Raw genomic sequence first — 13168 nt, forward strand, 5'->3', positions numbered from 1 at the left:
ACAAGTTGAGTATATTATAGCTAGTATCCTATCTGAATGAAATAATATAATCTGAACTGTATGATCGTTTGGTGCTAGAGCTGTGAGGCAATCGCAAGACTCAATTACCAAAGTATCGTGAAACCAGCTTATTTGGATAGAGATGGCAATAAAATTGTTGAGTTATTTACTTTGATAATTAAAAAAATGGTTTCACCTATAAATCGTTCAAATGTTACTGCTGGAACATTTTATTTTATTTCACACTAGCATTAACAATTACCGATGAGGAGTGTGCCTTTTTGTCTTGCCTATGGAATTGTCGGAAAACCCTAGCTTTCACTTTTCCGGTTTTAAATTTTTTTATACATAGTATAGACAGATGACTCTTATAAATGAGCTTCACTCACATCAACTAAAATACTAATAGCTTCCTTAATATCGTCAAAGGCATACGACATGAAGAACACAAACGCAAAGTTAATCACACTCGTTGTAGGGTTTCTCGTCCTCATGATGATGATGAATCTTCATCATGCGCTTCAAGGTCTGGACATGACAAACTCTTAGTTTTCTCCTCTGTTTTTTTTCTCTTCTTATTAGAAGATCCTCATGTGTGTCTACATATATCTTTAGGTCCCTTGGTATATATAGATGTTAAGTGTGTTTGTGGCGTCCCTTCTTATGATGAAGATGATGTATGTAGCTAGGTATTATATAATGTGTGTTCTGTATATATATTTGTGCGTTGTTTCTTATGACGATGGTAAGCATCTATTTATGTGTGTGTGTGTGTGCGCGCGTTGATATCTACAATACATCATGCATGTGTTTGTCTTCTCAGTATACCTAAACATATGAGTACATAACCATGTGATGCTGATGTTGTAGTCTTTGAGAACTTACAGGTGGAAACATAGATGTAGGTGGATCCAAATATGAAGATTATGGTCTTATGGTGAGCCGAAGTGAACCTCTCTTGATGGGACGAAAGGTACACATTAATCAATAGCTACAGTATCTTATTGTTAATTGTGAAAATATAGTCGTGAAAAATACAAATATGAGTGAGGAAGATTCATATAAGCATGTTTCCTTATATATAATCATATATGTTTTCTGGCAGTTAAAAAGTTCAAAACCTATCGAGTCTGGAACAAAGAAAAGATCAACAAAAGGTTTACCGTCAACAGATTCAGCAAAAGAGATCGATAATCTAATGAGAGGCGATTATTCTTCACGTATGAAAGGAAGGAAAAGGAGCCCAATCCATAATTGATGGTCATTTAAGTAGTTTAAGAAACTTAATTAGAAGTTCATTATGTGAGAAGACAACGTTAACCAGGCCTATATATATATATATAAATATATGTTTTTTTAATTAATGTTTTGTTACCTTTTTTTTTTTTTTGCTTCAAACTATGTATTCTCTGAGTTTAGGCTCATATATTAGAAGGCTCATGTATTAGAATAGAAACTGTAACATTTGATTGTAAAATGCATAATGAGAGGACTTCTACATATGATACTAGAATAGAAACTGTAACATTTGTTGCTAAAAAAAGGCTCATATATTAGAATAGAAACTGTAACATTTGTTTGTAAAATGCATAATGAGATGACTTCTATCTTGTGGGTAAAGCATTTATTTTCTTATACTTCCCTCAAAACATTGATAGCTCTTCAGAAAGTCGCTGTAGACCAAAGAACCTCAAATAACGTCTCACTGGGGGGGTGATTGGTCCCCTTTTAAACCCCATCTTCCAGATTGATATACAATCCAAAGATCTCCGGCTCCATGATCTCCATCGACAATGGTGTGGATCAGATCACATTGTTTATTGAAATTATATAAGAAAAATTCGCTCCCAGACACGTTTGTCGAGAAAGGTCCATAGAAAGTTGACTTCTACAGATTCCCCGCTTTAACCAGCGGTCCTTTCCTCTTTCGATCACCTTTCTGCGGAATATCAGAGAATCTTTTCAAATCCTTTCCCGTTAGAGAAGTATCCACCGGTCTCTCCACCGCACCACCACCGCGTGAAGGCCAAAACGCCGAGTTCACACCCCCGACCCGGGTCGGCGGGACCGCCATGACGAACGACGACAAGCAAGCAAGGAAGCACCAACAACCTAACCCCAACGAAGCAAAGACCAATCTGAACCTAGGCTCTCCGACAACTCACTAAGAAACCAAACAGACGACGCCTAAGGAAAAACGAAGGACTCTACGTTTTTTCTCAGCCTCTCGACCCAACATCAATCTCTCCTCCGACGTAGAGACATCTACATAAGCTCTCTTTCGTAGTGGCTACTTTCCGAAGGAATCTACCTAATAGGGAACAACACAACCTCACCATGGACGTCAGAAGACTCACCGCAGCTGAGAAGGGAAAAGGGGCCATCTCTGAACCTTACCAAGCACCGCGGAAAGCTCGGGTTAGAGTACCGGAACCCGCGAACTCATATCTCCTCCAAAAACACTCACTGACCTTAATAGGTAGAGTCACGAATGCATCAGTCCAGAAGGTCTGGTCACTGCTACCTTTCTTCACGGAGAAATGGGCAACTGAGACACGCCCTGTTGGATCAGATCTAGGCCAAGGAATGTTCCAATTTCAATTTGAAAAGGAAGAAGACCTCCTCTCGATACTAGAAAAACGACCGTACCGATACACAAAGTGGATGGTGATTGTGGAACGATGGAACCCCACCACGGCTCCGGATTTTCCTTCACTCATCCCGTTTTGGATCAAAGTCCAGGGACTCCCGGTTCACCTCTGGACAGAACCGACTATAAAATGCATTGGAGAAGATCTAGGAATCTATGAAGAGGCTGAAATAACATCACTCACTGCCAGAATGCGAGTCCAAGTTAATGGGAGGCTTCCCCTTATTATGAACTCTGTGGTCGAGTTCCCAAATGGGGATGAGGTAATCGCAACCTTAGTGTATGAAGGACTGGATAAACATTGCACTTACTGCAAACGACTTGACCATGAAGCTAGAGAGTGTCTAAAGGCTAAAGCAGAAAAGAGGGAACAAGCTGAGCCACCAGAGGAGGGTAGGAAGAGCAACAAACAACCTGAGCTATCGATAGGCCAAAATGACCAAAGACAATCCTTCTATGGAAAATCAATCTCACACAGACGGGGAGACTCAGAGCGACCAAGCCCATACGACAGAACCAGGACATATCTAGCGCGTGAAAGACAATATGGAGGCCACAAAAACTTGGAATCAAGGTCCCATAGAGACACAAATACAAGAAGAGCGGATGATAGGAACCTCCAATGGAGACGAAGACCAGAAGGAAAACAAGGGGATATCGGAAGATCCTCGAACAGCTCAGCTTTCCACACCAATCAAAGGGAACAGCAGCGATCCCCCCAGGCTAAAACAGGATGGCGCAGGGAACAGAACATAAGAGAACCAAGTTTTACAACCCCACAAGGACACTCTCGGATAGACAGAGAGGAGTCTAGTGCATCAAAGGGAGCTCATCGAGACTCTGCTAGGGGGACTCCCCTACAGATACCTCATGAGGAACTCCCAAAGGAGGCAATAGAAGAACTGCGTGGAGTCATGAACCAATACACCGCCGTAGCCGATCCAACGGAAAGTGCAGCGCGCAGAGAACGATACCGTCAAGCAGAAGTACTAGGAGAAATAGAGGAAACTGCTGCGCAGATGGTGAGATCAAAACTTGCGCTGCAAGTAACGCCTCAGACCACGCCAGAAAGCCCAAAGAGGATTCCCGCCCTGCTGAGATTGGGACCTTCTCCCCCACACGAATCAGAGGTGAACCAAAACGACCAACCGGAGCAACGGCGCAAACCGGGAAGACCGCCAGGAACTAAAAAGAGAACCCAAACAAGCCCGAAACTTTTAACTGGTTCAAGTTCGAGGAAGAGGAAAGTTCAACAATTAAAACCACCTATGTGCCGTAGGAGACTTCCACAAGCAACTACAACAGTCAAGGGAAACAAAGGGGCAAGGAATACACCTGCAAACTCGCGAGATAGCAATGACAGAAGGGGATCGGCCCAAAACTCAGATGACCAGCCCATCTGCAACATGGTCCCGGCGATAAGGAAGAAGAAGAAGACGGATTTTCAAACTCCGTCAACTCTCGGTCCTTAAAAATAGCGAGCTGGAACTGCCAAGGTTTGGGGAATCCTTGGACAGTTCAACGACTAGGGGAGATCAGGAAGAGCATCTACCCGGACATTATTTTTCTCATGGAAACAAAAAACCCCAATGCGTTTGTATTAGATAAACTCAAGCATCTAGGCTATGAATACTACGACTTGGTACCCCCGACGGGCCATGGAGCCGGGGGTTTGGCATTGTTTTGGAAACAGGAAATAAAACTTGAAGTTTTAGAAGCCAATGCAAATCTGATTGATACAGAGATAGAAGTTGAAGGAAATAAGTTCTTTGCATCCTTCGTATATGGTGACACAGACAAGCGCCAACGCAAGCAACTATGGGAGTATTTAGTCATACTAGCGGTTGAAAGAGACGCCCCCTGGTTCATCACCGGGGACTTTAACGACCTCCTCAGCAATGACGAAAAGACGGGCGGTAATGAAAGACCGGAGGGCTCCTTTGCAGACTTGCGAACGTTCTTTGCTGAAGGTGACTTGTATGATTTGCAGCACACCGGTGATCCACTGTCTTGGAGAGGGCAAAGAGGAGATGACCTAGTCCGCTGCAGACTGGATCGAGCAGCGGCAAACTCCAGCTGGGCAGAGAGATTCCCCACAGCGAGATGTACCTATCTAGCATACGAAGGATCGGATCATAAGCCACTTATCTCCGTTTTTGATCCGTATAAGAAGAAGCGCCGGGGAATTTTTAGATATGACAGGCGGTTGAAGGATAACCCCGAAGTAACAGAACTGATACGTGAAACTTGGCGACAAGCGGGAGCAAAACCAGTGGCTGATAGGATTAGCTTGGTGCGAGGAGCAATATCAAGATGGAACAAAACCAAGCAAAACAACAGCCGCCTGGTGATCGAAAGCAAGCGGGAGGAACTGGAAGAAGCACAAACAAGCCCTATAAATGATACGGAACTCATCAACAAGATCTCCAAAGAGCTGAAAGCGGCCTACAATGCAGAGGAGGCATATTGGAGACAGAGGAGTAGGCTGTTGTGGCTGCAGCTAGGAGACCGTAACTCTGGTTTCTTTCACGCCACAACAAAAAACAGGAAACGAGCAAATGACCTCACGGTTATTGAAGATATGGCTGGGAATCCAGTGTACAAGGAAGATCAAATTGCGCGCGTAATTGTCCAGTATTTCAATAATCTGTTCACAAGCTCAGAAGGAGAACGAGAAGAAGTCGTGAATATGGCGCTAGAACCAAAAGTATCAGACGAAGAAAATGAGAGATTGATACAGATCCCGAATGCGGAAGAAATCAGAGCAGCAGTATTTTCGATCCACGCAGATAAAGCACCGGGACCGGACGGCTTCTCGGCTGGTTTTTTCCACTCCAATTGGGACACGATTGGGCGAGATATTGTAGACGAGATACAAGACTTCTTTGTCTCTGCAAAGCTCCCAGCGAAGATCAATGAAACTTTTGTTCGCTTAATCCCGAAAGTTCACAGCCCTCAAACAGTGGCGGGGTATAGGCCGATAGCTTTGTGCAATGTCTACTACAAGATCATATCCAAGATCTTGACAAAGCGACTTCAACCTCTCCTCTCCTCTATCATCTCAGAAACTCAATCCGCCTTTGTTCCCGGGAGAGCAATATCCGACAATGTGTTGATCACCCATGAAGTTCTCCACTACCTCCAAACCTCCAAAGCCGAGAAGATTTGCTCAATGGCCGTTAAAACGGACATGAGCAAAGCTTATGACAGGCTCGAATGGGAGTTTATCCAACTTGTCCTTGAAAGATTGGGATTCCATCCGACATGGGTAAAGTGGATTATGGAGTGTGTCTCATCCGTTACCTACGCCTTTCTCATTAACGGCTCGCCTAGAGGAAGAGTTAAACCGAGTAGGGGAATCCGCCAAGGAGACCCCCTTTCACCATATATCTTCATTTTATGTGGGGAAGTTCTCTCGGGGTTGTGTAACCGAGCACAAGAAAGTGGAGAAATGACAGGGGTTCGAGTGGCTCGGGGAAGCCCACAAGTAAACCACCTCCTCTTCGCGGACGATACGATGTTCTTCACGAGAGCAAATGAGGAGAGCGCATCAGCACTAAAAACCATCCTGAACCGATATGAAGCTGCATCCGGACAGTCCATAAATACAGAAAAGTCGTCGGTTACCTTCTCCCGCAAGACCCCTGTCGCCCTGAAGACAAAGATGAAAGCGATATTGAATATCCAAAAGGTGGGGGGTTTAGGAAAATATCTTGGTCTACCCGAACATTTTGGAAGGAAGAAGAAGGATCTATTCTCCTCGATAGTAGACAGAATACAAGTCAAAGCGAGCGGATGGTCGAACAGGCATCTTTCACCAGCCGGGAAGATGGTCATGCTCCACAGTGTGCTGACCCCTATCCCTTCTTACTCCATGACCTGTTTTAAGCTACCCGTCTCACTATGCCAACGGATTCAATCTGCGCTGACACGCTTTTGGTGGGGGGATAAGGATGGAAATAGGAAAATGGCTTGGGTCTCTTGGGATAAAATGACCCAACCAAAGGTCAACGGAGGCTTGAACTTTAAGGACTTCCAGAGCTTCAATGATGCTTTCTTAGCAAAGCTCAGCTGGAGATTAATCCACAACCCCTCATGCCTCTTGAGTCGGGTTCTGATGGGAAAATATTGCCCAGAAACCTCTTTCCTGCAGGCCACACACAAATCAGTAGAGTCCCACGGCTGGCGGGGCCTTTTAATTGGCAGAGACCTTATCTGCAACAACTCGGGATGGGCCGTGGGCAATGGCAAGTCAATAAAAATCTGGAGTGATGCATGGCTAAGCTACACAGAGCAAGCTAGACCCATGGGACCAGCGCCGGCAAATCAATTGGACCTCACAGTAGACTGCCTTCTCTTACCCGATGGGTCCGACTGGAACAGAGAGGCTATAAGAAGCTTGGTACCGCACGAAGAAAGCAGAATCCTAAGCATAAAACCGAGCAGAACCGGCGCCCCAGACAAACTCATCTGGTTGGGCACGGAATCAGGAGAGTACACGACCAAGTCAGGATACCGAAAGGCACTAGAAAGATCAACATACCCGGAGGAGGAACGTCCTGCAGTGACGGTTGACTGGAACTCTGGCGTCTGGAAACTGCATACAGCCCCGAAGATCAAGTTGTTTCTATGGAAAATTTTCCGTGGAGCCCTACCTGTAGGAGAAAGCTTGGCAATACGCAACATAACTAGCGCTCTCAACTGTAAGAGATGTAACACCCCAGAATCTACCAATCATCTGTTCCTTCACTGCGGGATAGCACAAAAGGTTTGGAAGCTAGCCCCATTCTCAAACTGCATTGACACTAGAGGAATGGTAGATTTAGCTGGTGCTTGGCCTACGCTTTGCAAAGAGACTTGCCTTCCACCTACAGGCATAACATCAGGCCAACTGGCCCCTTGGATACTCTGGTTTATTTGGCTGGCAAGGAATGATTATGTCTTTAACAACAAGGACACAACCCCGGAGGCAATCATCACCAAGGCTACAGTAGCGGCTCGAGAATGGCTGACAGGACAGAGGTCATCACAAGGGGACCAAAACAAAGGAACTCCCGCTCCAACAAGTCACTCTACTCTCAACCGAAGCGACAACTCAACCCGAATCCAATCTGATGCCGCTTGGCGCCAGGATCTACAACTAGCGGGACTAGGCTGGGTGATGGATAGGGATGGGAATAGAAGCTCGTTCCTAGCTCATTGCCATTTTGTGAATTCCCCACTGATAGCTGAGGCACTGGCCTTGCGAGAAGCTCTAATATGCTGCATTGAAAAGGGAATCCTTCATGTATGCTGCGAGTCAGACTCCCTCAAGCTGGTTAAAACGCTCAACAAAGGACCCCCGACGGCGGAACTGTATGGCATTGTTGCTGATATACTCTGTTTATCAGAGGCCTTTACATCTATTTCTTTTGGCTGGATCAAACGTTGTAAGAATAGAGATGCTGATGCTCTGGCAAAGCAGGCTCTCTGGAATGAATCCTCTGTAATGGCTCCCCTGACTTTTGGAGTTTAGGTTTAATGAAAGTTGTGTTACAAAAAAAAAAAAAAAAGATGACTTCTATCTTGTGGGTAAAGCATTTATTTTCTTACACTTCCCTCAAAACATTGATAGCTCTTCAGAAAGTCGCTGTAGACCAAAGAACCTCAAATAACGTCTCACTGGGGGGGTGATTGGTCCCCTTTTAAACCCCATCTTCCAGATTGATATACAATCCAAAGATCTCCGGCTCCATGATCTCCATCGACAATGGTGTGGATCAGATCACATTGTTTCTTCTGGTGAATTGCCACTACTCTCACGTAATAGCTGAAGACATTCATATGGATTAGCATAGAAGTAGTCTTCTTCTTTAGGTTTACTCGGAATCACAAGCCGCTTCTTGGGACCTCCCATTCTTGTACCGTGAGAGGCCTTCACCCTGGTCGAAAACACTTCCCAGCTCAACAGTCCTTCATAGTATTCATCTATTAGATCAACCAAGAACTTCCTCTTTAGCTCAATCGTTTTCTTGAACCCCAAGAACCTGAGGATGAGGAATTAAGTGCATATATTAGTCATTGATAAAAGAAACATTATATTTTCTTTAGATTACAACAGTGATAAATTGATAATGATTCACCTGCGGTGACCTTCCACGACTTTGGCCATGTTCCCATAATAAGTAGGAACGAATATATCACTTTCTAGAGAGATCAGGTAATCAAGAGCAGCCATTTGAGAAGAACGGTTCTTACAAAAACTCAAATCAGACGAATCGAGCAGAGTTTCTTTCCTGACCTGGTTTTCAATATCAAAGAAGATCATCATCAGTTACTGACACTATTGAGTGAATCTTTCAGGCATTTTTTATACTAACCACATTTGGAAAGACGTCTGTTAAAGCCTTTAACCTCCTTTTACCACCGTATATCTCTCCGGCAGCTATGTAAATTTGAACATTACGGTCAATGCCTAAGGCCGATAGTGTCAGAGCTGTTTCTTCAGGAGTCAATGGGCAAAGACCTTCTTTCCTCTTCAACTCTGAGTTTATTATTTTCTCTTTCCACCATGGATAAGCATATCTATGCAATGAAAAATGAATGATAAACATCAATATCATAAAGAACTTTTAATACAAGAAGAAATGTTGTCTAACCTCATTCTTGTGAGTTCTTCCTCTTCGTAGCGGTTGCAACCGTGAGAGCAACCAGAGAATGCCAACATGTCCATTTCGTATCTGAGATGGAGAACCAGAAAGGGACCTTTCTCCCTCAGAATCTTGACTACTCTTCTACCTAGTTCCTCAATCTTTGGAGTGAACCTAAGCCCGTTGAAATTTACTCTACATCTCAGCTTCTGAACCTCGACAGGAAGTTCGTTATTGGCAAGCCGAGTATCTGTTTTGTTCAGTTGTAAGACCTTGTGCTTCTTCACCAAGGGAAGAATCTGTCTCCAAAGGATCAAGTACAAGAAGCTATGAGAAAGAAACCACTTGGGTATATAGAAGACAAGTGTTCTAAAAACCGGTCAAATCGGGTTTGAACGAAACATTTGTTTTAATTTTTAAAAAATCGGTCAAAATCAAACACGTTGGACCGTAATTCTCTCTAAGACGCCTAACTACCGCCTAATGATTTTTTGAACACTGTAGAAGACTAATCATATAAAGTTCATAGGACATGTGACCGAGAAAAGAACCTGGTCTTGGTAGTAGGACATGTTAGACCAGCTAACAGGAGGCATGGTGTGGTACACACCGAGCTCGACCCTTCTCCTAAGCCTTGGAGGAACCTCTTTGAGTATACGAACCTCATCTCTCAAAGAAGTTATGAAGTGATCCACATCAAATATGTCTTTGAATTCACTGTCAACATGAGAATCCGATCAATAACTTTAAGAGAGGTTATCAATTATGAAAAATAAGTAATTCAGAAAGAAGCTCTGAGTGAGATGGATAGTCATAATAATAACCTTGGATCATTCCAAAAAGAGGCCTTGTCAAGCTCTGGGACAATGAGTGTGACATTCATGTACCTTGCAATAGTGACCATATCACATATCTAAAAAAAAGAAAGCAGAGTTCAGAAGCCATATCTACGTATTAAGAAATGTAAAGACATTTTTGATAAGGATCCTTTGACAAAGCAAACAGATTAGTTCTGATGTTTACCGCAGCTCGCATTTGGTTGAGTCCTCCATTGCAAGAAACCATAAGATAACCATTGTTCTGATATATCCCTGAGTGAAAACAAAGAGTACACAAAGGTATAAACATTGGTATAAGTAACCAGAAAGAAAACATGCTTACTTTTAGGAGGGAGGGCTATTTTCATTGGAAGAGAAGCCATTTCTTGTGCAGCCATTGGGAACTCATGGTGGCTGAGCCAACAAGGCCAGCCTTTCAGCAACCTTTGTCCCCACATCCCACCCAAAGCAACCAAATGAACAAAACAACTCCATATCAGCAATATGGTCATAACCCGAATCATCCATAGGCTCATACGAGACCTGGAAACCAAGGAGATCTTGAACTTGTCAATCTTGGTTTCTCCTAGATACTTAACCTTCATCTCTAAGAGCTTCCTGTGGTATAGACACTTCTCCGCTTTACACATTTCTAAATCTCATCAAATAGATTCCACGCTTTAAGTCTCTATAAGAAGACTAATCAGATCATTAAGTCAAGGTAAGTGTAATCATCACCACGCAAAACCAGGGGAAACATTTATTATTATTACTCCTCGAAAAAATCAAGAATCTCTCTCACTCAAGTCAACCACAATTTCCGGATTAACACGACCGCATTCTCATAATCTCATGAGTTTATGAACCGACAATTCTCAACGCATTAACAATCTCACCAACCAAAAACAGATCTCAAGTTCTATGAGAAAACTCTCCAAATTACACGGAAACTAATGCAATGGCCATCGTTGGAGCTAAAAGTAAGTAAAGCAGCAATCAAAAGGAGGAGACAGAGTTGGTTGAGAGAGAATGCTTGTTGATATTGTCGACGAGATTCTTTCTTGGACCAGATCCGGTTGGTGATCACCGGAAACTGAACCGAAGCTAGTCAAAGAGATTGGGAGGAAAGAAGAGGGAGATTGAGACAAGAATGTAGCAAAAGATAATTTGTCTTTTTGATATCTTTTATTTTGTCGGTAGTCTTTTTGTTTGTTTCTGACCGTTCTGTGTTAACAGTTGAAGCCATTGTTAAATACCATATAGCTTCTTCATCATATAATCTATGAAGGAAACAAAAATCTTCAAGTTGCATTCGTTTCCTTTTTAGCCAACTAATTGTACAGATTATGGTAAGTAAATTATCTATATATATCAACGATAAGATACTTCACTGACTTAATCTTTGTCTTATACGTTCATGTTTTATATGATACGAATAAATAACACTCCCTTGCGTTTATGAATAAGAGTCACTATGACATTTTTCGCACAAATTAAAAAAGTTGCTGAAATAAATGTAAATTGTTATTAATTACACTTCTCTGACTAATAGTATTTGAGATAAATAAAATTATTTATAAAATCAATGCAATTTATAGTTAATTTTCAGCTGAAAATAAGTATAATTTGCATTGGAATTGTAAATTGATATTTTTGTATAACAAGAAAAAAAAGTTTAAATGACACTTATTATGAAACAAATGGAGTATAAACATGGGTGTCATCTCAATATTTATTTCCTTTCTAAAAATATTTTGTTTACTTCTGAACAAAGAATTCAAAATTTTATATTGTAGTTAGCATTATAACAGTTGTATTATGCATGAATATATGCCAAAACAAATAAATGGAGTTTAAGAGCTGCAGTTGCAATCATAATATTAATTAACAATACATTGACGGAAAATATGATTTAAAGATGTTTAATAACCAGTCTAGTGTCATTTTCAAGTTCAAACCATGCGGGCGACCTGAATTCAACCTTTTCATGTCTCATGAGGGCATTCATGACCTGAATTCAACTTTACGTGTACGTTGCATGTTTTTTTTTTTTTTTTGGTAAACCGTTGCATGGTTGATACACTGATACGTACGTGTATTGGTTGAAAAGAGTCAACCTTCAAATCAATTAGTTAATTATATTCTAATCACCAAATCCATGATTTGTACTTATTTTAGTAGTAGGAGTATTTATTAAGTAACAAGTTTTTTCTTCATAAATTAACCACATCGATCAACAAGTCTTTTCTTAATGAAACGATTGAAGTATTCGAATGCCTATCTTTTTTTTTCTTCTAATGCCTAACTTAACTACATGTACGTACGTAGACGATAAATAATATTTGCTCATTTATTCTTGATAATCTTAAGAATCTATAAATTGTTGTATATTGATTCGTTATTCTCATGAGTGACGACCACCAAGTTACTTAAATCATACTCATAGTATATAGTTTGCTTATATTTTTGCTCAGATTTATGATTGTCTTTTGATATTCTTAGTTAATTAATTCTGAATGTTTTCAAATCTCAAAAACGTAGGTTCCACAAAAATTTTGTGGCAAAAATACTAACCTACATTGTCACTCACTATAAGTCTATAAGCTATCAGTTTTCATTCTAATTACAACTAGATAATTCTTACCCGAATCCTTGCATTCATGCATATATATGGATTATGGGTAAATTTCAGCAAACTCCAAATAGTTTTACTTCACGTGAACTATGTTTTATAATATACGTTTCACCAGACTTTCTACTGTGGAAAAAATAATAGATATATAAATTAGACCTTAACATAGTTAATATGAAAATTGAGAAAATTCATCAAAATAGAGTTAAAGGACAAATGCCCGTGACCAGGAGAGTTGCTTGCTTCGTTTGTATTTTACTATCTTCTCAAGCTACAATTATAGAAACGTCACGGTCCACACACATATACACATAACCACATTTTCTCTATTATCATTCATTATATGACGTATAACGATATACAATTATTGATTGTTGCAACCATAAGTATACAACATCAAAAGAAACACAACCCGTAAGTATCCAGCTGAATTCTGTAG

At 41.4% G+C, this 13168-nt stretch overlaps 1 protein-coding gene across 2 annotated transcripts; it reads right to left on the reverse strand.

Moving 5' to 3' along the window:
• Positions 1 to 718: 718 nt before the first annotated feature.
• LOC103870924 (rhamnogalacturonan I rhamnosyltransferase 1) lies at positions 719 to 13128 on the reverse strand. Of its 2 annotated transcripts, XR_004457914.1 has the most exons (9): positions 10441 to 13128; positions 10303 to 10370; positions 10104 to 10192; positions 9831 to 9996; positions 9289 to 9578; positions 9010 to 9214; positions 8773 to 8930; positions 8215 to 8676; positions 719 to 1608 (listed from the first exon to the last, which is right to left on the reverse strand). XR_004457914.1 is itself a non-coding variant. In XM_009149118.3 (8 exons), exons 1-8 carry the CDS (start codon positions 10745 to 10747, stop codon positions 8415 to 8417), a joined length of 1545 nt encoding a protein of 514 aa, XP_009147366.1. In that variant the 5' UTR covers positions 10748 to 13128; the 3' UTR covers positions 8193 to 8414. The 2 variants fall into 2 exon arrangements, 1 of the variants encoding a protein (XP_009147366.1); XM_009149118.3 differs by lacking the exon at positions 719 to 1608 and having other exon boundaries at positions 8193 to 8676.
• Positions 13129 to 13168: the final 40 nt, after the last annotated feature.

The sequence above is a fragment of the Brassica rapa genome, chromosome A05, assembly GCF_000309985.2.
Source record: "Brassica rapa cultivar Chiifu-401-42 chromosome A05, CAAS_Brap_v3.01, whole genome shotgun sequence".
In the NCBI taxonomy this organism is placed as follows: Eukaryota; Viridiplantae; Streptophyta; class Magnoliopsida; order Brassicales; family Brassicaceae; genus Brassica; species Brassica rapa.

What these genes read in the sequence shown, in the direction of transcription:
- LOC103870924 (XM_009149118.3), bottom strand. Translation starts at nt 10,747, where the DNA reads ATGTGTAAAGCGGAGAAGTGTCTATACCACAGGAAGCTCTTAGAGATG. An exon ending in AATAGCCCTCCCTCCTAAAA is followed by an intron (nt 10,371 to 10,440) that starts GTAAGCATGTTT and finishes GTTTTCACTCAG; the next exon opens with GGATATATCAGAACAATGGT. An exon ending in TGTCCTACTACCAAGACCAG is followed by an intron (nt 9,579 to 9,830) that starts GTTCTTTTCTCG and finishes CTTTGGAGACAG; the next exon opens with ATTCTTCCCTTGGTGAAGAA.